This window comes from Chlorocebus sabaeus, chromosome X (genome assembly GCF_047675955.1).
Source record: "Chlorocebus sabaeus isolate Y175 chromosome X, mChlSab1.0.hap1, whole genome shotgun sequence".
NCBI classification, from domain to species: domain Eukaryota; kingdom Metazoa; phylum Chordata; class Mammalia; order Primates; family Cercopithecidae; genus Chlorocebus; species Chlorocebus sabaeus.
Window position 1 is genome coordinate 114864796 of NC_132933.1, and position 24267 is coordinate 114889062.

A 24267-nucleotide genomic window follows, 5' to 3' on the forward strand; every position below is an offset into this window, starting at 1 on the left:
CATGCACCGTGTGGAGGAGCAGTTTATGGGCACAAGTAGACTCAATCTTGGGAAAACCCACAGATGGAGAGACTCTTATTACTCCCATTTTACACATGAGGAGACTTGCTCAGAGGTAGTAATTGAAGGTCTAATATCACATGTCCAGGAATTGGTGAAATGGGATCTGAAACCCAGGCCCTCAGCTCCCACTGTTGGAGCCGCCTGTGCAGCCTCTGACCAGTCCTCTGTGAAAGGCCAGCAGGCAGCAGACTGTGGCACCCAAGGACCCAAGGAACAGGTGGAAACCTAAAATGCGGGCATTCACAGGCAAGGGGACAGATTGCTACAACGTTTAATGTGACACTTCTTTTAAACTTAGCACAGAGCAGGAAGTTTTGAAAAGGATTGCACATGCTTTAGAGGCCGTCACTTGGGACAGAATTATTTCTATACCTCTTAAAACATGTATTGAGTCACTAATAATTCTTTGGTGCTCTATGCAATATATAGTAATTATAATGAATAGGTATTTAATTTAAAAATGAAATTGTTAATTGTGTTTTAAATGAAATACATATATAATTAAGCTGATTCATTAATAATTAACAACCATTAAGAACTTCTTGAATTGCCCATCTTAGGCCAGATCATAAGTTTTATGTATTATTATGATTTATTTTACCAGTGTCCTGAAGAGAGGATAGAAAGATATATTCACAGCACTAGCTACTAATCCCTGTCTCAAATCCTCTTTCATAATAAGTCAGGGCATAAAGAAATAAGAAATGAAATCCAGCAGGCCATCATTTCTTTCTTGCATTTTTCATCATGGTTTCTCCTTCACTCTCAATCTCCACGTAAAGTCCCTATCCCATGAACTTCATGCCTGCCAGTGTGCCCCCTCTCCACCCGCCCCTGTGGCCACCACCCTCTGACTTCAGACCTTTGCTATCCTGAATAAAGCCTCCCGCACCTCAGTCAGAGTCTGCAGCTCCACCCCAGGCCCCAGCATCAGGCTGGGAATTCAGCAAGCCTCAGAAGTCCCCAGCCAACTTCCCGGCCTCACAAGGCCTTCCTGTTCAGAGGCAATGAGGAAGTCGCGGTGTCTTTATCCCAGCCAGTTCCTCCCCACAGGGCCCGTGCCCTCTCCATCACCGTTGGAAACTGCCCCCTCTAAATCACTGATTCAAACACTCCACACTGGCCACCACTTCCCGCCCCCCCTACTTCAGCTCTCTGGGGATAGCTTCTCCTTGATGTCTCACAGACACCTACAACCCAAAGAGACGGAAACTGGAAGGAGTCAGAAACATACTCATGGATTTACATCCTTTAGTAGCACTTGTTGATGACAACAGCAGATATTCCTCAGCTGTGACACATTTTTGCCCTGGCTAAGCCTGTGAGGATCCCCTCAAGGCTCTGGGACCCAGTCTTCAGTCATTCTTTCCGGATTTGGGCATCTCATCAAACACAAAGCGGGTTCCATCACTCTCAGTGCGGTGGGGCTCATGGTGGTTGTCCACTTCTCTCTCCCCATCTTGTGAAGTGTTGCGCATCCTGCCATTGTTGATGGCCTCCAAGGCTACCTGCTCCATGATGTAGTCAGCAAGGCAATCGAGCAGGGTAAGGATGATATTTATTGTGGAGGAACTCTGGCTTTCGGCATCTTGTTCATCTTGCACAACTCGGTCCACGAACCTCATAGGGACCCGCAGCTCATTTCTAGACCGGTCTTGAATCTGGTTGTTATTTGTAGAGGAGTTCTTACGGTTATTTTTCTCTGACATGATATTTGCTGGGTTTGGCTCTGATCAGCTCTGCTTGATTCTCCAGCTCAAGTAAGTCTCTGAGGACACTGGTGCTGCCTATTGTATCCCTCTGCTCCAGGCCCTGATTGGTCAGGGAGCTAGCTGCCTTTGTGACATCCCTAGGCTTTGTGATTTCACTGGTGTCCACTGGTCCCTGATCAGACCTCAGCTTAGAAATGTCTGTGACACTGATCTAGTCACCCTAATGACTGAACCCTGATTTTGAGGGAACTATAACTCTTTACCTGATTTTGATATTATAAAAATAAAAGTGTGTTTCAATGGAAAACTTTGCTCTATCTTTAGGACACCACTGCAGGTTATCTGATTCTAGCCTTACATTATCTGTGAAGTCTTTTATAGCCTTTTGTTAGTTGTAGGTGGCTGATACATGTACAGTATATTCTTTAGTAGAGGTTGAGTTGGTCTTCACCTTATGAAACCAGTTTTGCCTCCATGTGCACAATCATTTAATATTACTGATGAATATTCCCATATTGACTCTTTGGTTTCCCTTTTGAAGCAGTCATAACATCTTTTTCTTTTAGCATGTGTTCACTTCGTATCTGTATGAGTGTCATGATTTTACCCTATTTGAAAAATGCATTTTATTTATTTTTTTATTTTTATTTTTTATTATTATACTTTAAGTTCTAGGGTACATGTGCACAATGTGCAGGTTTGTTACATATGTATACATGTGCCATGTTGGTGTGCTGCACCCATTAACTCGTCATTTACATTAGGTATATCTCCTAATGCTATCCCTCCCCCCTCCCCACTCCCCACAATAGGCCCCAGTGTGTGATGTTCCCCTTCCTGTGTCCAAGTGATCTCATTCTTCAATTCCCACCTATGAGTGAGAACATGCAGTGTTTGGTTTTCTGTTCTTGTGATAGTTTGCTGAGAATGATGGTTTCCAGCTGCATCCATGTGCCTACAAAGGACATGAACTCATCCTTTTTTATGGTTTCATAGTATTCCATGGTGTATATGTGCCACATTTTCTTAATCCAGTCTGTCACTGATGGACATTTGGGTTGATTCCAAATCTTTGCTATTGTGAATAGTGCTGCAATAAACATACATGTGTATATGTCTTTATAGCAGCATGATTTATAATCCTTTGGGTATATCCCCAGTAATGGGATGGCTGAGTCAAATGGTATTTCTAGTTCTAGATCCTTGAGGAATTGCCATACTGTTTTCCACAATGGTTGAAAAATATATTTTAATCATTTTTCAATTAATAATAAGATGCTCAATAAGTTTACCTGTCAGTGTCAGGTAAACAATTGATAGAGAAGTGCATCTTGTGCTCAGTTTAAGCCCAGATGTATATTTCTTGTCTCTCCTAGGTGAAGCAAAAGCACTAAGAGATGTTTCTTTTCTATTATTTAATTTTCCTTTCTAGTAATTCTGTGTTTTCCCTTTGACTTTGGTTCATTTACAGCCAATAACTTTGCCATTCCATAGGGGAAAAAGTGGAAAGAACAAGAGTCTTAAATCCAAACAATTTCAAAATCCAACCATTAGGTTTCAAGGCCTGGGAATATTCTATGACTTAAGACTCCTCCCTTTGATCACTCTGATCCTATGACTTTACCTGGGGTCATAAATCTGCCCTCTGGCCTCTAGGTTCTGCCCTCAGTCATTGTTCCTTTATTTTGAATGGTAGCATATGTTTACAGCTGAGTAGTTTTATCAGCCTGCTTTCTCCTGTCAAATTTTGGGAGTCCTACGGCCTTCTTTCATTTCTTCCTCTATTTGTCCCTTTCCGTCTAAGCTGGCATTGTTTCTGCTGATATAACATTCTCAAAAACTTATAGGTCTTTTATGTATGTCATGGGGATTCATGTGATTAGACAAGAGGTTTCTTCAAGATCCTTCATAGACAATCCCTTGCTTATTCTGAGAAGCACACCCCATATCTCTTCAAAACACCATCTGTGTGATTGAATATTTTGATCTTTTGATCCCTTAAAGGCACTAGCAAAAGGATGTCTAGCTATGCCCTTGATTTTATCTCTGGAGAATGATTTCGTGGCAATGAATTTCCTAATTTTGGTGTCTTTTTGCAATCTGGATAGGCTGAAAATTTCTCATATCATTGAATCCTGCTTTCTTTTTGCTTAACAGTTCTTCCCTCAATTTATGTCTTTCTTCTAGCATTTTACTATAAGCAGCAATAAAAGCAGGCCATTCATTTAATCCTTTGCATGAAAATCTCCTCAGCTAAATATTCAAGTTCATTGCTTACAAGTCCTGCTTTCCACATAATTGTAGGGCACAACTCAGCTACGATTTCTGATGCTATATAACACAAAATCCCTTTTCCAATATTATGTTACTAACTTCTTTCTAAGCCTTCACCAGCAACATCTTTGACATTTTATTTCTATCAATAGTTTGTTTATGATAATTTAGGTGTTCTCTAAGACAATATAGACTTTCTCTACTGTGCTCCTCATGTCTGAGCTCTCACCAGGAACACTTTGAACATTCATATTTCTACTAATGATCTGTTCAACATAATCTAGGGTTGTTATATAATGCTCCTGAAAATTATTCCAGTCTATAGCTATTATCCAGTTGCAAAACCACTTCCACATTTTTAGATATTTGTTATAGCAGCAACCCACTTCCAGGGACCAAAAATTGTAATAGATCCCTATGGCTGCTATAATGCCGTAAATTTGGTAGCTTTAAAATACATGCATTTAGTATCTTTCAAACCTGGAGGTCAGAAGTCCAAAATCAGTTTCACTAGGCTGAAAATAAAGTGTCAACATTGCCATGCTCCCTCTGGGGACACTAGAGGAGAGTCTGTTTCCTTGTCTTTCCCAGCTCCTAGAGCTTCATTCCTTATCTCATGGACCCCTTCCTTCCTATTTACAGCCAGCAGCATAGCATTTTTCTTCAGTAGTCACATTTCCTTCTTCTGTGTCAAATCCACCTCTGCCTCCCTCTTTTATGAACGTGTGAGTTTGCCTTTAAGTTCTATCAGATAATACAGAATAATCTCCCATCTTCCACAATCATCTCTGTGAATTCTCTTTTTCCATATAAGGCAGCATTCATAAGTGCAAGGGGTTAGAATCGAAGTATCTTTGGGGACCATTATTCAGCCTACCACAGGAGTTATTCCCAGGAAACTCTGGCAGGGAAGAGAGGAACTGAGACAGAGAAGGAAAGGAAGCAAACAAAGTATTTGTTATCAAGCAGCTAATGTTACTGAAAAACTTTAGAGAACGATGTAGAAAACACATCTTCCAGGGGGCAGGTGATGCCCCACTGTTCTGGACTGTCATATTATTGAGCACAATGGACTCTGGTGATCTAATGAAAGGTCTCACACAAAGAAATAAAGGTTTTGACATTTGAAAGTCAGGCAAATATCTACTTAAATGGTATGAGCTGTTGGAGTATGGACAGGGCACTGATACACCAAGAAATGTTTGTATACCCTCCTAATAAAGCCTTTCATTTTCTTCTTACCTCATGCCTGCTGTTTCATCCTTTCATGTAGCTACCTGGCATCAGACACTGAGGAAGATGCTGGATATTCAATGTTAAGCAAAATAGGCATTATCTCATCTGTATGAAACATTCAGTCTAGTAGGAAAGACAGATGTTAAAACAAACACCCAAACAAATATGTATTTCAAACTTATTGTGCATGATCAAAAGCAGTTTATAAACTTTAGTACTATTGACATTTTGGACTGAATAATTCTTTGTTTTGTGGTGGAAAGGCTGCTCCTGGTATAAAAGGACAGCAGTACCTTGGCCCCTATCCACTAGATAGTAGCATCTTCCGGTTGTGATGCCAAAAAGTAGCTAGGGGACAAAATTATTCTCAATTGATAATCACTTATTTACATTTAAAATGTTACTTTAAGATGTAGTGAGGGGATGTAATTTACATAGGGTTATGAAGGAATGTCGAAATGACATTGAACCTTAGAACTGTCACAAGAATAAGGAATGAGTCAGAGAAGTGGTAAGAAAAATAAAATTCCAGAAGGTAGCATGGACAAATCCCCAGACTGGTAAAGTATTTGACGTGTTTTAAATGAAAGCTAGTAAGTATGCTGAACCTGAGTGCAAAAAATGAGAGTGGTTTAAGATGACCTTGTATTCATCCCCAAGCAATGAAGAATCTGGACTTATAGATATCCTGGCACTTGGATCCATCTCTCAAATGTGAATGAACATGAACATAATTTATGTATTTTTATGAACTATTGATAAAACACAAAAAGATTCTGAGAGGGCAAGAGTGCAAAATAAATGATTGTAATACTTTATAGCAGATTATTTTCAGAAGTGCCCACAGTTATCCCATCCTCTGTATCTACTCTGAGTATTCATATTTTTAAAATGTGACTTTGCAGCTCATCCAATAAAGACATTGTGCTGACCTTCTCACCTCTTAAATCTGAGCTGGCCTTCCCACATACTTAGAAAAATAAGATGGGGAAGTGATGGTGGGATAGTAATGGGCCTGGTTCCCAAAACACTTTGTACTCTTTCACTCACACTTTAAACATCTACATTTGTCATGTCAACAAGCATAAGCTAACTTGCTGGAGGACGAGAGACCATGTGGACTGAGTCAAGTCAGTCCAGTTGTCCCCTCTAAGGTCTGAGATAAGTGAGCCCAGCCATGAACAGTGTATTAGTCCGTTCTCATGGTGCTATAAAGAAATACCTGAGACTGGGTAATTTACACAGAAAAGAGGTTTCATTAACTTGCAGTTCTGCATAACTGGGGAGGCCTTAGGTAACTGACAATCATAGCAGAAGGCATCTCGTCAAAGAGTCGCAGGAGAGAGAATGAGTGCCACCAGGGGAAATGCCAAACACTTATAAAACTGTCAGATCTCATGAAAACTCACTCACTATCATGAGAATAGCATAGAAGAAACAGCACCCATGATTCAAGTACCTCCCACTGGGTCCCTCCCACCACACCTCGGGATTATGGGAAATACAACTCAAGATGAGATTTGGGTGGGAACACAGTCAAACCATATCATCCCACCCCTGGCCCTTCACAAATCTCATGTCCTCACAATTCAAAACAAAATCGTGCCTTCCCAAAAGTCCCTCAAAGTCTTAATTCATTCCAGCATTAACTCAAAAGTGCAAGTCCAAAGTCTTATCTGAGACAAGGCAAGTCCCTTTTTCCTATGATCCTGTAAACTCAAAAGCAAGTTAGTTACTTCCTAGATACAATGGGAGTACAGGCTTTGGGTAAATACACCCATTCCAGATGGAATAAATTGGCCAAAACAAAGAGGTTACAGGCCCCATGCAAGTCCGAAATCCAATAGGGCAGTCATTAAACCTTAAAGTTCTGAAATGATCTCCTTTGATTCCATGTCTCACATCCAGGGCATGCTGATGCAAGAGATGGGCTCCCACAGCCTTGGGCAGTTCCACACCTGTGGTTTTGAAGGGCATAGCTCCCTTCCCAGCTGTTTTCATGGGCTGGCATTGAGTGTCTGCAACTTTTCCAGGCACACGGTGCAAGCTGTTGGTACATCTACCATTCTGGGGTCTGGAGGACAGTGGCCATCTTCTCACAATTCCACCAGGCAGTGCCCCAGTGAGGAAACCGTGTGGAGACTCCAATCCCACATTTCCCTTCCACACTGCCCTAGCACAGATTCTCCACAAAGGCTCTAGCCCTGCAGCAAACTTCTGCTGGGACATCTAAGTTTTTCCATATATCCTCTGAAATCTAAGTGGAGGTTCCCAAACCTCAAATTCTTGACTTCTGTGCACATGCAGCCCCACATCACATGGAAACTGCCAAGGTTTGGGGCTTGTGCCCTCTGAAGCAATGTCCCAAGCTGTATCTTGGCCCCTTTCAGCCATGGCTGGAGCTGAAGCAACTGGGATGCAGGACACCATGTCCCAAGGCTGCACAGAGCAGGGGGCCCTTGGTCCTGGCCCACAAAATCATTTTTCCCTCCCAGGCTTCCAGGCCTTTGATGGGAGGGGCTGCTGTGAAGGTCTCTGACATGCTGTGGAGAAATTTTCCTCATTGTCTTGGGGATTAACATTTGGCTCCTCATTACTTATGCAAATTTCTGCAGCCAACTTGAATTTCTCCCCAGAAAATGGGTTTTTCTTTTCTATTGCATCATCAAGCTGCAAATTTTCCAGACTTTTATGTTCTGCTTCCCCTCGAATGCTTTCCACTTAGAAATTTCTTCTGCCAGATACCCTAAATCATGTCTCTCAATTCCAAGTCCCACACATCTCTAGGGCAGGGGCAAAATGCCACCAGTCTCTTTGCATAGCAAGAGTGACCTTTACTCCAGTTCTCAGCAAGTTCCTCATCTCCATCTGAGAACACCTCAGCCTGGAATTCATTGTCCATATCACTATCAGCATTTTGGTCAAAGCCATTCAACAAGTCTCTAGGAAATTCTAAACTTTCCCACATCTTCCTGTCTTCTTCTGAGCCCTCCAAGCTATTCCAACCTCTGCTTGTTACCCAGTTCCAAAGTTGCTTCACATTTTTGGGTATCCTTATAGCAGTATCCCACCCCCAGTACCAATTTACTGTATCAGTCCATTCTCATGCTGCTATGGCAAAATACCTGTTACTGGGTAATTAATAAAGAAAAGAGGTTTAATTGACTCACAGTTCCACATAACTGGGAAGGGGTCAGGAAACTTATGGCAAAGCAAACTAAATATGGCCTGAGAAGGACTCTGTACTTCTATATCACAATCCTTGCGGATGAACTGCAAGGACTCAAATATATGAACTTAATAGGTAGACAAGATTGAAAACCTAACTTAGGAGTATGCACTTGTAAGAATAGCTGGGCCCTGGCCAATCCCAGCAGCTGTACTGCTACCCCTCATACACTGTTGAATGTTCAAACTGTGTTCAATTAAGGCAAACTCTGAGCCGTAACCAATCCAGTTGTTTCTGTACCTCACTTCTGATTTCTGTATGTCACTTCCCTTTTCTGTCTATAACTTTGTTCTGATCATGAGACATTCCTGGAGTTTCTCTGAATCTGCTATGATTCTGGGAGCTACCTGATTCGTGAATCTTTCATTGCTGAATGAACTCCTTTAAATTTAATTTGGATGAAGTTTTTCTTTCAACAGATGACGTCAGAAGCATGGTCCAAAGTAGAGCTTTAATGACCTCCAGGAGTGCTGAGTGAAGAAGCAAGGTACTTGCTGGACCCACTTGTGTCCTTTGATCTCTGAGTGCCTGGGGATCATAATAAGTTCTCTTCTGGATTTTGGAACTCCACAGATTTGTGTTTTGAGATCTCTGAATTTCTTTGAGCAAATTTATCTTCCAGATTGGGTTTGGAAGTCACGACAGGAACGGTACTGGGTTCGGGATTGTATTGAATCCGATAATTAACTGCCTTGGATTCAGTCAGAGACCTCTTACCTATGACTGGTTCAGAAAAAAACTGGTAGCAAATGGTAATATTGTAGGGATTGTAAAATTTGGCTTTTGAAAATCCACAGGAATTTTTGTGTTCTGCCCCTTTGTTTCATTTTTCTTGAGTGCTTAGGTAGGAAAAAATCATTGGCTAAGTTAATCAAGGGAACCTGAGAGCAAAGCCAATATTTTAGGTAAAAATTGGGTCCTTAATTTCTGAAAACCTGAGTTTCTTCCAGCTTATATGATAGTCCCAAGAAGCTGCAAAGTCTTAGAGAAATGGTGAAATTTAACTAAAGATAACTTACAGCAGAACTTTCTGAATAAACAACAATGTACTGCAGTGCATTTAAAAATGAGGAGATCCCCCCAAATTAAATCTGCTAATCTTTTAACTTAGTTACTATCCTGATCCAAAGGAAGTAGACTGCAGCACCAGCTGGCTTACTTTGGACAAGTAATGGGGTACATTTTACCTGACTAAAGGATGGGATTGGGTTAGAGGTCCTCCCCTCAGTAAAATCCCTCTTTGTTAAAAATGGATTAAAGATGATAGGGCCCAACCAGGGGCAAATTTGAGCCTTGCCAGTTCAATTTTGGGTGCTGCTAAGCAGAGTGGCTAATGTGTATGTTTTGTCACACATATTTTGCTCTGGCCAGAATGAAAAATGCTAATTTGGTTACCCCATGCAACCCCTTGGGCAGCATCTTGCAAAATTGAGAGGATTTTGCCTGTGGTTCCATAATTTTCTTTTGTGTTATGGCTTGTCCCCCAGGACTCTAGTGTGGTGAGTAGGATCGCTAGGGCCGCTCAGGGAAGGGGAACCCGGAAACCTGACGTGCCAGCAAAAGGGTAAGGATTTCTTGCCAGTCAGACTTCTGGCCTCTCTCTGTGCAAACTGGTTAAATGAATGGTAAAAATCACTGTTTATCTCCTCTGTAAAGTTTTGATTAATGCAAAAAGAATCCTGAGACTAGCCTTAAGCTGTAGCAAATCTGGTGTATTTTGTGCTATAAATTTGTCTTTCTGTGTCATTCTGTCAGGAAGAGGGGTATCTTAGGGTAGAATGTGGGCCTAGGACACCTGTAAGCCCATTGTTCAAGATGGCCCTTGAACAAAAGTTATAAAAGTTTTCAGGACCCTGGAAAAACAAAAACAAAAAACGGTGGATGAGGTCTCTATCTTATTTGACGTCCTTGGGAGCTTAACCTTGCAACATGTGGCAGTACCTTTTTTGGTCTCTGCAATTTTACAATGGCGGCCCAGGTTCAATCCTGGCTTAGGCAATGAGTGCTTTCTGGTTGATATCTGTGTGACCTTTACCAATTGTTAATTCTCTTCTCCTCCATGAACAACTTCTGGCTTCCCTTCTTGAATTTTCCTTTCTTTGAGCTACCTTTGAAGATTCTAGAATTTGTCTTCTTAGCCCTGCTTCTTGAAGGACTACCTCAAAGCCAGTAATCTGATTAAGAAGCTTCAAACTGGAAAATAAAAATATCTTACAATGACTGGATCTTTTCCTGTCTGTCTGTGTAGTAATATATATGTTGCGTGTGTGATGTTTATATGAAAGAGCGCTAATTAATTGGCTTAAAGAAAAATAATCAATTAAATAAAATATTTTGTCAGAAAAGTAAAAACTGTACTGCTTTTAGTTCACATGACTTAAGTAATCTTTAGGAAATAAAGACAATTTTAAAGATTATTGGTAAAATAAAAATATCTTCAAAAATGTAAGCATTTGGTCTAAATTATGCAGGTCGGATATTAGGGCTGCTAAATGCTTTAAGGTCATAAGCTGTTTCTTTGACTTTTAAAAATTGTTCAATTTATTTTTCAGTATTAGATTCTAGATAAAGCTTAGGAACATGTGGAATTAGCCATGTCTCCCAGCTATGCAAAGAAGGTTATAAATAAAAGAGATTTTATATAAGAAAGGATCTTGTATGGTAAATTCTTGTCCTAAAGTAAAATAACTGGTTGTTTAAAAAGAGGAATGCTTAGGACAAGTCAGAAAGTCCAAGCGTGGATGTGGATGATCTACATAAGTTGCAGAGGATTCATGAAATGAAATTTATGCAACAAAAGTAAAAATTGTTAAGAGTTACCATTATAACACATGATTGATACTACTGAAAAAATAGTTTTACATGCAAGGTGTGTGAGGAGAGTAATACGTGGTTTTGGTAAAAGATTATAAGAAAGCCTTGGAATATAAATTTTTGATGAGTTTAGATGGTAAAAGGATTTTTAAATTAGATAAGATAAAGCTAAATGTTACAGCAAGTTGTAGAAGGTTTGTAAAATTAATCTTGCAAAAGAAATCCTGTGTGTGAACATATTGACTAAATTTAAAGGGTTATGATTCAGTTTTTCTGTAAATTGCACATGAAAATATAATAAAAGCACAACAGGGCTTTCTTAAAGCACTGATCTGCTCTCTCACAAAAATTGTAAAGGGTTATAAAAGGTTTATAAGAATATCACATTATGGTCAAACTGATTAAGATTGAATCAACTTATCTATAAGATTTTATTAAAAATTGAGGTTGACATTAATGGTACACTAATGCAAGGGTGAACTTTGGCTTTCTCTCTTGAACAAGATTTTTGTATAATATTAAAGAATAATGAAATATTTTTGTTTGTCTCTTGAATAAACTTCTGAAAAAAGGAAGGGAAAGACAAGAGACTGTTTGGAAAGCTCAGTCTTCCCTCTATCAATGACTAAAGGTTTTTGCCCTTTTAAAAATTTCTGAGTCATGATTTGGGCTAAATGAATGACATGGTAACCTGCAATTCTATTTCATAATATCAAGTGTTTTAAATTTTTTACATATTTGATAGGCTTCTCCAAATCAAATTTCAGCTTCAAAATTGTCTTTTCTAACCTCTGACTTTGAGATGCTACAGAGGACCCCTGAAGCATCCAAGAGAGAGGGAAACAGGATTGTTTGACATGCTAATTACATGGGAAACATTGTCAAAATAAAAAAAGTAATTTTTAGTTTTCTTCAGGTTGTATTTTAGTAAATGACATTAACATATGCTCCAAAATTGTATGGGCTTTCTAAATTGTAATATGTCACAATATATGCTATCAATCATAATTATGGTTATTATGTTAAGTTACTGTAAACCATAGAAATAACTGAATTTCCTTGTCAATTGTGTTTTTAGCTATGATTACTTAAAGTCATTTCCACAGCTAATTGCTTAATGCTGATGCAGTTTCTGAAAACTTCAAAAGCATGGTGTCTTTTAGGAGGTTTATCAAAGGATGGAAAGGACCCTAAAAAGCATTCTTGATTACAGATTTCTAATAAGTTTAGAATCATATCATTTTAATTGGGTAAGAATTCCTGGAACTTTAATGAAAAGACTGACTGGGTTACAAAACTGCTAACCCAAGTGGAACAAAAATTAATTGAATACCAAGAAAATACTTTGCCACATTTTCATGTTAAATCAGTTAATATTAAAAATGTTTAGATATACAATTTAAATGAAATCCATGGTCTAAGTCAAATTATATACGATAACCCATCAGCTGTCAGTGCTATGCACCTAATTTGGAGACACAATTGGTATTCAAGAGGATATAAGTCTAATGTTAATTAAGCATGGACTCATGGAGAACCAGGATGGCCACCGAGTCCTTCCAGAGTCCTTTTTTAAAAAAATGCTTTAGCTTTTATTATTAAAAGTTCTGCATTCCATGACTCATCATGGAAAAGGTAAAATGATCCAAATTAAATATATTGGTTTAGTGACTTATAAATTGCTAAAATAACTTATAACTGATGTTTGGTTACATACTCCTGGGAAGATAATTAAAGTTTCAGGTACATTCAGTTACCTGATGGGTCATTTAAACATTTATAAAGGGATTTCATTCTATTGTCATTTTCAATGCATGTTTTCTGGTTGTATAAAAGCTTTACCATGAAAGACAGCTGATGCTATCATACTAGGTTATTATGCCACAGTGTAATTTCACCAGGTAAAGGAAACTTTTTATGGTTAACTGAGGACAATCAACCCCTTCACAATCTAGAACCCAAAGATTGGATCTTCTGGGAACATCATAGAAAGACTTTCCTTACCATCCACATTGCAACAAAATTTTAGGATCTTGAACTTTGGGTTCATAATCTTACAACTGAGAAGGATCCCTGTGCACTATTGACAATGTACCCTCATTGGAACCCTTAAGGTAAAGCTAACCAGGGATGTCACTGCCCAGAAGAAGATGACTTCCTTGATATGAACAGCTTTTCCCAAGATCACTGTTCAAGACTTCTCTAGCATCATGAGACTCTTATTTTTAAATATTTTTTCCTTGTTTATGCCTCTATGAGCAATAGAAATGAAAAGGGGGTCTGTTGTGTTCACTTATGGGGCATACTTATATTTGTGAAGGATTTTGTTTTGCAGCCAGCTTTATACATGGATAACCTTATATTTTAATAAAGATGACAGGCCAGTGTAGGCGAGAAACTTAAATGGTACATGTTGCCTCACAATCAGGCAGAAACAGAACATTGGTTCACTCCTCTTAACCCACATCATGGGTTAAAGAGAGCATTGCCAAGAAGCCTGCACTCTTCTAGAAGGGCATCATTTGTTAGGTCATTTTTGCATGGTTTGGAGTAAAAGAGGCAATGATTAGAAATGTATCCCTCATGATAGATTTTAGAGCAGATTCTACTGTAAAGGCTATAGTTACACAACAGACTTTAAATTATCTTGTGAAAGTTGTGCTAAATAATAGAATTGGCTAAACAGAGAAGTATCTGTGCAGCTGCTGGCACTTGTGACCTATGAAGAAATACATCAAATGAAGATTAAAGAGATTCAGTTGCAGGGGATTAACAAAGAGACTGCTTAGTTAAGTAAGTAGACTCTTTAGCTCATTCTTTGATCAATTTAATTTTAGGTGATTTGATTTATAGGGACCCTGGGTAAGGAACATACTCCAAACTCTTAGTATTATCCTCCTGATAGTCCTAACACTCTCCCTGGTGTACTGTATTCTCTCAAAGGTTTTAAATGCTTGCATGCAGCCATCTCTTGAACATCAAATGGCCTCTCTTCAATTGGAATGACAAGAGCTGAAAGAAATGTACGACCATGAGGGCACCATAACCTATGAGTGACATGCTGAGACCAGAAACCCAAAATGATGGTAATTGAAAGTGATGCTAAGGCCCTAAGTTTTTGTCACACTCTCACCTAAGTGAGAATCTTGCCAAAAAGGGGGAATTTTTCAAAACAAAATTATGGGAGGTCATTGTTTTGGACCGAGCTCATGCACTAGGCCCCAACAGACCAAACCAAACAAAAATGGAGTCATTCATGCTAAATGTGACATAATCAAACTAAGACTTTTAGGAAACACATAGGTCCTAGACCAGAACAGAGCAGGTTTTGTTTCTCTCCTGTAAACAAGACATTCCAGCATAAGGAGGTATCCTCTACTCAGTCCTTGTTCCTACCTTTGCAAAACTCACTGTTCCACTGATTTCCAGTGGGTTTCAAGACCAAATAGGTACATTTATGATGGTGATGGTGACATCAATGACTAAAGTTTTGGTCAGTCTCTCAAAATTGAGAAAATACCAAAAGGAAGGAATTGTTAAAGCAAACTAAATATGGCCTAAGAAGGACTCCGTACTACTGTATTTGAGTCCTTGTGGATGAACTGCAACCTAACTTAATAGGTAGACAAGATTGAAAACCTAACTTAGGAGTATGCACCTGTAATAATAGCTGAGTCTTGGCCAATCCCAGCAGCCGTATTTCTACCACTCATACACTGCTGAGTGTTCAAATTGTGTTCAAATAAGGCAAATGCCACGTTGTAAACAACCAAGTTGTTTCTGTACTTCACTTCTAATTTCTGTACATCACTTCCCTATTTTTGCCTATAAATATGTTCTGACCTCGGGGCATCCCTGGAGTTTCTCTGAATCTGCTGTGATTCTGGGGGCTGCCTGATTCATGACTTGTTCATTGCTCAGCTAAACTCTTAAATTTCATTCAGCTGACTTTTTCTTTTAACACTCACAATCATGGGGGAAGCCACTTCTTCACAGGGCAGCAGGAGAGAGAATGAGTGCCCACAGGGGAAATGCCAGATGTTTATAAAACTATCAGAACTCATGAGAACTCACTCTCACAAGAACAGCATGGGGAAAACGGTCTACATGATTCAATTGTCTCCCACTGGGCCTCCCCCATGACACATGGGGATTATGAGGATTACAATTCAAGATGAGATTTGGGTGGGGACACAGCCAAACCATTCAATCAGTACAGTCAACTCACAGGTAACCACTGGTATAAAGGAAGCCTAGCTGAGATTACAAAAACCACCACCAACGTGAGTCCAGTTCATATTGCCAAACCACAGAAACACACCAGAAATACGTGGTTTGGGGTTTTGCTTTTATAAAGGCTTTGCTGAAACACAAATCAAATATCATACAATCCACCCATTTCAAGTGTGCCATTTGATAGGTTTTAGTATACTCAGATATGTGCAACTGTCCTAGTCATTTTTAAGATATTATCATCTCAAAAGAAACCTTGTACTCATTTGCTATCACCTTTCTATCCCCTTATCCCCCAAAAAACTAGTAATCTTCTTACTATCTCAATAGGTTTGCCTATTGTAGACATTTTATATGAATAAAATTATACAATATGCAGTCTTTTGTGACTGTGTCTTTTTCACTTGGCCAGGCACATGAAAAGGTGTGAATATACCACATTTTGTTTATTCATTCATCATTTGATGGATATTTGGGATGTTTTCACCTCTTAGCTAGTGTGAATAATGCTTATATAAACATTCACGTGTAAGTTTTTATGCGGACATGTTTTCACTTCTCTTGGATATGTAACAAGAAATGGAATTGGTGGGTCATGTTTAACCATTTGAAGAACTGCCAAAATGTTTCACAAAGTGGCTATACAATCTTACATGTCCACCAGCAATGTATGAGGCTGCCGGTTTCTCCACATCTTCACTAACAGTTGTTATTTTCTGTTTTTCTTTGTATTAATGCCATTCTAGTGGATGTGAAGCTGTATCTCATTGTAGTTTTAACTTGCATTTCCCTAATTATTAATGCTGTTGAGCATCTTTTCATGTGCCTGTTGGTCATTTGTATACCTTCTGTTTTGTTGAGACAGGGTCTCACTCTGTCACCTAGGCTGGAGTGCAGTGGCATGATCACAGCTCACTGCAGCCTCCAATTCCTGGGCTCAAGTGATCCTCCTGCTTCAGCTTCCTGAGTAGCTGAGACTACAGGTGTGTGCCACATCTGACTAATTTTTAATTTTTTGTAGAGATGGAGTCTTGCTGTGTTGTCCAGGCCAGTCTTGAACCCCTGGACTCAAGTGATTCTCCTGCCTTGGCCTCCCAAGTGCTGGGATTGCAGGAATGAGCCACTGCACCTGGCCTTGTATATTTTTGGAGAAATGTCTATTCAAATCCTTTGCCCATGTTTTAATTGACTGTCTTTTCATTATTGTATTGCTAAGAGTGCTATGTTCTAGATACAAGTCCCTTATCAGCTAAATTATTTGCAAATATTTTCTCTTATGTGTGTTGTCTTTTCAGGTCTTTTTTTTTTATTTTTAATTATTATGTACACATAATAGTTGAACATATTCATGGGGTATATGTGATATTTTGATACAAGCATATACTGTGAAATGATCTAACCAGGTCAATTGCAATATTCATCACCTCAAGCATTTATCTTTCTTTGTGTTAGGAACATTTTAATTTTAATGTTTAACATTTTTTATTTTGAAATACACAATAAATTATTGTTAACTATAGTTGCCCTGTTGTGCCATCAAACACTAGATCTTGTTCCTTCTATCTAACTATATCTTGATACCTATTAACTATCCCTTTTTTATTCCCCTCCTCCTCACTATTCTTCCCAGCCTCTGGTAACTATCATTCTACTTTCTATCTCCATGAGTTCCAATTTTTTTTAGCTCCCACGTCTAGGTGAGAACATGTGATTATTTGTTGTTCTGTGCCTGACATTTCACTTAACACAATGTGTTCCAGTTTCATCCATGGTGTTGCAAATGACAGGATTTTATTCTTTTATATGGCTAAATAATATTCCATTGTGTATATGTACTACATTTATGTACGATCCATTTATCCCTTAATGGACACTTAGGTTGATTCCCTATCTCTTGCCAAATATAAAAATCAAATAAAAATGGATTAAAGGCATAAATATAAAACTAAAACTATGAAATGCTAAAAAAAATTATAGAAACACTCCAAGACATTGGTCTAAGCAAAGATTTCTTGAATAAGACCTCAAAAGCACAGGCAACTGAAGCAAAAATGGACAAATGGGAACATATCAAGCTAAAAAGTTTCTGTACTACAGAAGATGCACTCAACAAAGTGAAGAGACAATCCACAGAATAGGAGAAAATATTTGCAAACTACCCATCTGATAAGGGATTAATAACCAGAATATATAAGGAGCTCAAACAACTCAATAGGAAAAAACAAATATTCCAATTTAAAAATAGGCAAAAGATCTGAATAGACATTTCTCAAAAGGAGGCATACATATGGCCATCAGGTATATGAAAAAATGCTCAGTGTCATTAACGATCAAAGAAATGCAAATCAAAACTAATGAGATATCATCCCATCCCAGTTAAAATGGCCTTTATAAAAAAGACAGGGGATAATGAATGCTGATGAAAATGTGATAAAAGGGGAACCCTCATACATTGTTGGAGGGAATGTAAATTAGTACAACCTCCATGGAAAACAGCATGGAGATTTCTCAAAGAACTAAAAATAGAACTACCACATGATCCAGCAATCCAGACTGCTGGGTATAGTTTCAAAAGCAAGGAAATCAGTATATCAAAGAGATACCTGCAATCTCATGTTTATTGCATCACTATTCACAACAGCCAAGATATAGAATATTTTTTATTTTTAAAATAGTGTCCTTTGAAACACAAAGGTTTTTATTTTGATAAAAATAAAGTCCAATTTATCTGTTCTTTTCATTTGATGCCTGTGCTTTTGTCACGTATAAGAATCAATTGCCCAAGAAAAGGTCATGAAGATTTTTTTCCTATATTTTTACCAAAAGTTTTATGGTTTTAGCTCTTGCATTTAGTTCTTTGATTCATTTTGAATTAATTTTTTTATATAGTCTAAGGTAAGGGTCCAATTTCTTTCTTTTGCATGTGGCTATGCAGTTATACCAGCACAATTCGTTTGATAGTACTCTTTCTTCCCCATTCAATGGTCAAAAATCACTTGACTATAGATGTATGGGTTTATTTCTAGACTCTCAATTTGATTCCATTGATCCATTTGTCTGTGTTTACACCAGTTCCAATATCTTGATTACTGTTGCTTTGTAACATATTTTGAAATAAGGAAATGTAAGTTATTCAATTTTGTTTTTTTAATAATGTTTTAATCAGTCTGAGTCCCTTGAAATTTCATATGAAATTTTACACATGAATTTACTTGTGAATTTCTAAAAAAGAAATGAACTGGGATTCTGATAGGGATGGATTATGTTAAATCTGTAGGTAAATTTGGGGAATATTGCCAATCTAACGGTATTAAACCTTCTAATCCATGAAAATGATATGTTTTTCCATTTATTTAAATGTTTACTTTTGCAACAATATGTTGTAGTTTTCAGAGTATAGTTTTTGCCCTTCTTTTGTGACATTTATTCCTAAATATTTTATTATCTTAGGTGGCACTATAATTATTTTTCTTAGGTTCTTTTTCAGGTTGTTCATTTGAAGTGTATAGAAAGACAACTGAGAGTTTTGTTTTTGATATTTTTTCTTCGTTTACATTTATGCTTGTAACTCAGACAATTGATTTTTATATATTGATCTTGTATCCCATAAACCTTGCTGAACTCATTTACTAGTTCTAATAGACTTTTAGTGGATTATTTAGGATATTCTCTATATAAGATAATGTCATTCATGAATAGAGTTAATTTTACTTCTTCCTTTCTAACCTAGATGGCTTTTACTTGTTTTGTTGCTTAACTATCCTGGGTAGAACCCATAGTACAATATTGAGTAGAAGTGGTTAGAGCAGACATTCTGTTTTGTTCCTCATCTTAGGTAAAAAACATTCAGTCTTTCACTATTAAGTATGATGTTAGCTGTAGATTTTTCATAGATACCCTTTATCAAGCTGAGGAAGTTTCTTTCTATTTCTAGCTTGTTGAATACTTTTCATCGTGAAATGGTTTTGGATTTCATCAAATTATTTTTCTGCATCAATTGAGACTATTACACGTTTTTTCCATTGATATGGAATATTACATTAATTGATTTTGGGGTGTTAAACCAACTTGGACTTCCTAGGATAAATCCCACTTGGTCATGGTGTACAATTCTTTTTATATGTTGCTGGATTCAAGTTCCCATTATTTTCTTGAAGGTTTTTGTAACCATATTCATAAGATATATGGTCTGTAGTTTTCTTTTCTTGCGATGTATTTATCTGACTTTGGTATCTGGGCAATGCTGACATCACAGGATGATTTAGGAAGTTGGCCTTCCTTTTCCATTATTTTGTAAGAGTTTGTGAAGAATTACTATTGATTGTTCTCTAAATATTTGGTAGCATTCACCAATGAAGCCATTTGGGCCTGGGCTTTTCTTTGTAGGTAGTCTTTTGATTACAAATTCAATCTACTTATTTCTTAGAAGAAGTCTTTTCAGATTATCTATTTCTTCTTGAGTCAATTTCAGTAGTTTATGCCTTTCTAGTAATTTGTCCATTTTATCTAAGTTATCTAATTGATTGGAATAAAATTGTTCATAGTCTTTCCTTATGATAATTTTTATTTCTGCAGTGTCAGTAGTAATGTTCCCTTTTCATTACTGATTCTAGCAACATGAATTGTCTCTTTTTTATTGTCTAACTAAAAGTTTGTCAAATTCATCACCTTTTCAAAGAACAAGCTTTTAGTTTCTTTAATTTTCTCTATTTTTTTTTTGAATTAACTATTTATTAGTTTCGGCTCCAGTCTTTATTATTTCCTTTCTTCTACTAGCTTTAGGTTCAGTTTGTCCTTCTTTTTTCAGTCTCTTAGGTGGAAGGTTAATTTATTGATTTGAGATCCTCTTTCCTTTTAAATATACATCTGTATTTACATCTATACGTTTCCCTCTAACCACTGCTTTAGCTGCATCTCATAAGTTTTGGTATGTGATATTTATATTTTCATTCATTCCTAATTATTTTTTAATTTTCATTTTGGTTCCTTCTTCCACCCATTGTTTTTTAAGAGTGTGTCATTTACTTTCCATATATTTGTGGGTTTCCTACATTTCTTTCTGTCATTTGTAGTTTCACTCTATGGTGAAAAGAAAAAACAGTGGATGTTTTTTCTACCCTTTTAAATTTAATAAGGTTTATTTTATGGCCTAGCATGTGGTCTATTCAGAATGTTCTGTGTGCACTTGAGAAAAAATACACATCCTACTTTTTGGGTAGAGTGTTCTATGCAAGCCTAATAGGTCTAGTTGGTTTGTAGTATTCAAATATCCTCTTTATTGTTTATGTTCTACCTACTTCTCTCCGTTACTGGAAGTGTGGTATTGAGTCTCTAATTATTATTGTTAAATTGTCTATTTCTCCCTTCATTACTGTCAGTTTTTGCTTCATATATTTTGGTGCTGTGTTGTATAGATGATCATAATTGTTATATCTTCCTAGTGGGTTTACCCTTTAATCATTTGAAAATGTCCCTCTTTATCTCTAGTAACATTTTTTTTATTTTAACATATGTTTTCTATGACATTAATATAGCCACTCCAGCTTTCTTATGGTTGTTATTTGCACGATTTATGTTTTGCCACTGTTTTACTTACAATTTTTGTCTTTGAATCTAAAGTATGCTTTCTATAGACAACACACAGTTGGATCTTGTTTTTTAATTAAGGCTGACAAACTGCCTTTTATTTGAACTGTTTAATCCATTTACCGTTGATGCTATTACTAATACAGCTAGATTTACCTCTGCCATTTTACTTTCTGTTTTTTACAGCTTACATGTCCTTTTTGTTCCTATATTACTGCTTTACTGCTTCCTTTTGCATTAAATGAATATTTTCTAATGTAGAATTTTCTTTATTTTTTCACTATATTTTCTTGAGTTATTTCCTTAGTCATTTCTTTAGGGCTTACCATATGTTAACTTATCAGAAACTGAATTTCACTGAGATACAGAGACATTATTTCTATATAGTTCTATTTATTTCCCCATGTTATGGTATTATTATTATATATATCAAAACTATAAATTCTACAAACCCAGCAGTACATTGACATAATTGTTACTTCATATATTTTATGTATTGGAAAGAAGCTGAGAGAAAAAGAGCAAACATATACTTACAGCTTTTGTTATATGAACCTTCTTATTTCTCATTTATGGCTCTCTTCATCTGTTTCTGTGGATTTCAGCTAAAATCTGGAGTCACTTCCTTAACCCAATATGGCTTTTGTCCCACCCATACCCTTTTGTGGTATTATTGGAAAATTATATTACATTTCTATATACTACATGTACAACATACATTATTTACATATTGCTTTATACAATTGCTTTATAAATCAGTTAAGAGAAGATAGGAAAAAATACATTTATACAGTCTTTCATAATTACATAATTACCTTTACCAGTGCTCTCTTTTTTTTTTTTTTTTTTTTTTTTTTGAGACGGAGTCTCGCTCTGTCGCCCAGGCTGGAGTGCAGTGGCGCAATCTCGGCTCACTGCAAGCTCCGCCTCCCGGGTTCACGCCATTCTCCTACCTCAGCCTCCCGAGTAGCTGGGACTACAGGCGCCCGCCACTGCGCCCGGCTAATTTTTTTTTCTATTTTTTAGTAGAGACGGGGTTTCACCATGGTCTCGATCTCCTGACCTTGTGATCCGCCCGCCTCGGCCTCCCAAAGTGCTGGGATTACAGGCGTGAGCCACCGCGCCCGGCCAACAGTGCTCTCTTTATCTTACTTATTTAGTCATTATTTGCGTAGATGTGAATTACTATCTGGGATCACTTGCTTTCAGTCTGAAGAACTTTCTTTAATTTTTTAAAATTATTTTTTTCTTTCTGCTCCTCAAATTGGGCAATCACAGTTGACAAATCATGAAGTTCATGGGTTATTTCTTCTGTCATTCAAATATACTAGTCAGTCCTCTATTGAACTTTACATTTCAGTTATTATAACTCTCAAATCCAGAATTTCAAGTTGGTTCCTTTTTATAATTTCTATCTCTTTATTAGCAAACTCTATTTGATGTGGCATTTTCATATCTTCTTTTACTTCTTTAATCACAGTTTCCATTAGTCCTTTGAAGATATTTATCATTACAACTTTAAAGTCCTTGTCTGTTAAATCATACATCTTGTTGCTCTCACGGGCAGCTTCTGTTGCCTGCTTTTTTCTGGTGTATGGATTATACTTTCCTGTTTCTTTGAATGGCTTATAATTTTGTGTTGGCAATCAGAAATTTTAGATAATATGTTGTGGCAACTCTGGGTATTTGTTCCCCCTAAGTACTTACTGTTTTCTGCCTGTTTGTTTAGTGACTTGTTGGATTATTTTAGTGAAGTCTAGTTCAACCCGCTCTCCCTCTCTTGCAGTATAAAACCTTTGATGCTGCTCCTTATGGGGTGCAGACTTGGGAATGACTATAGTCACCCTGGGATGACATTGGTTTGGGCAGAGCTCTCTTTTTCTCTTTCCCTGATCACATCCAGCCATTAAACTCCACTAATTACTGGCTGATTGTTCTATTGCTTCTAACATAGGGCATAAATTGCTCCACAGACTGATCCAATCTAGTCTGGTCTTTCTTGATGGGTTAGTTTCCTAGGTCAATGTTTAAAATTTGCTCTCAGGCCAGGCACGGTGGCTCATGCCTATAATCCCAGCACTTTGGGAGGCTGAGGCAGTTGGATTGTTTGAGCACAGGCGTTCAAGAGCAGTCTGGGCAACATGGAGAAACCCCATCTCTACAAAAAAATACAAAACTTAGCTAGGCATGGTGGCATACATCTGTAGTCCCAGCTGCTCAGGAGGCTGAGGTGGGAGGATTGCTTGGGCCCAGGAGGTTGAGGATGCATTAAGCCGTGATCGCGCCACTGCTCTCTAGCCTGGATGACCCTGTCTCGAAAATAAAATAAAAATAAAATTTGTTCTATCCCCAGTAGTGCTCCTCACAGCTGTCCTTTTCCAAGTTCCTCTCCAGCAAAGTAGTCAGCTTACAGTTTTCTCTATATATCTGATTAATTTACCAATCTACCCTAAACTGTCTTTTAAAATAACTTCCACTGTTTTTGAGAGTGCCGTTAGGCTTGAATTTCTCCACTTCCTCTTGCAAGTAAAGTCAGTTCCTTTGGAACAGATTCACAGTTCTCTCTTGTATGGTCTGCTTCTCCTCCAGGGAAAAATCTCTATACGTTGGCTCTAAAGCTGAGAATGGAAATAACGGCACATCCTTCTCTGAGTAACATCTCTTGTCATAGGAGCTGAACACTTCTGAACATAGATAGTAACATTAGTTCTTCTCAGCTTGCCTCTCTCCATGTGGATCACACATGGATTAGAACCTATGCAAAGATGATCAGGTCCCAGTGTACTCAATGTTGCCCCACCTAAGGTAGAGATTCCATCCTATACAGTGGAGGCTAGGATGAAGAAGCAAGCCCCCACTTCTTGGTCACTCCTGTCCAGAACTTAGCAACAAGTAGTTGGGGGCAGATTAAAAATTGCTGAAGTCCTGAACCTCTCTTAAAGGTAGCCCTTGGAATGGAAACTGGAGGGAGAAAGAGCCCTGTGTTTTTTGCAGTACCAGTCCTAAGTGGAGTTTCCATTGCACTAAGTTTGAAGGGGACAAGAATAGGCTGGGTCTTAGTTCAAATACCATAGACTTTTGCTATTCTCATCAATTTTAATAGATTTTCTTAAATAAATA

General features: G+C 37.7%; 2 protein-coding genes across 4 annotated transcripts in view; both read right to left on the reverse strand.

Annotated features, from left to right (window-relative positions):
• SYTL5 (synaptotagmin like 5) overlaps positions 1 to 24267 on the reverse strand; it is a 231550-nt gene that overhangs the window by 140468 nt on the left and 66815 nt on the right. The gene's annotated exons all lie outside the window — the stretch shown is intronic.
• H2AP (H2A.P histone) lies at positions 1298 to 2138 on the reverse strand. The gene has a single exon (XM_008019596.3). It carries the CDS (start codon positions 1770 to 1772, stop codon positions 1419 to 1421), a length of 354 nt encoding a protein of 117 aa, XP_008017787.1. The 5' UTR covers positions 1773 to 2138; the 3' UTR covers positions 1298 to 1418.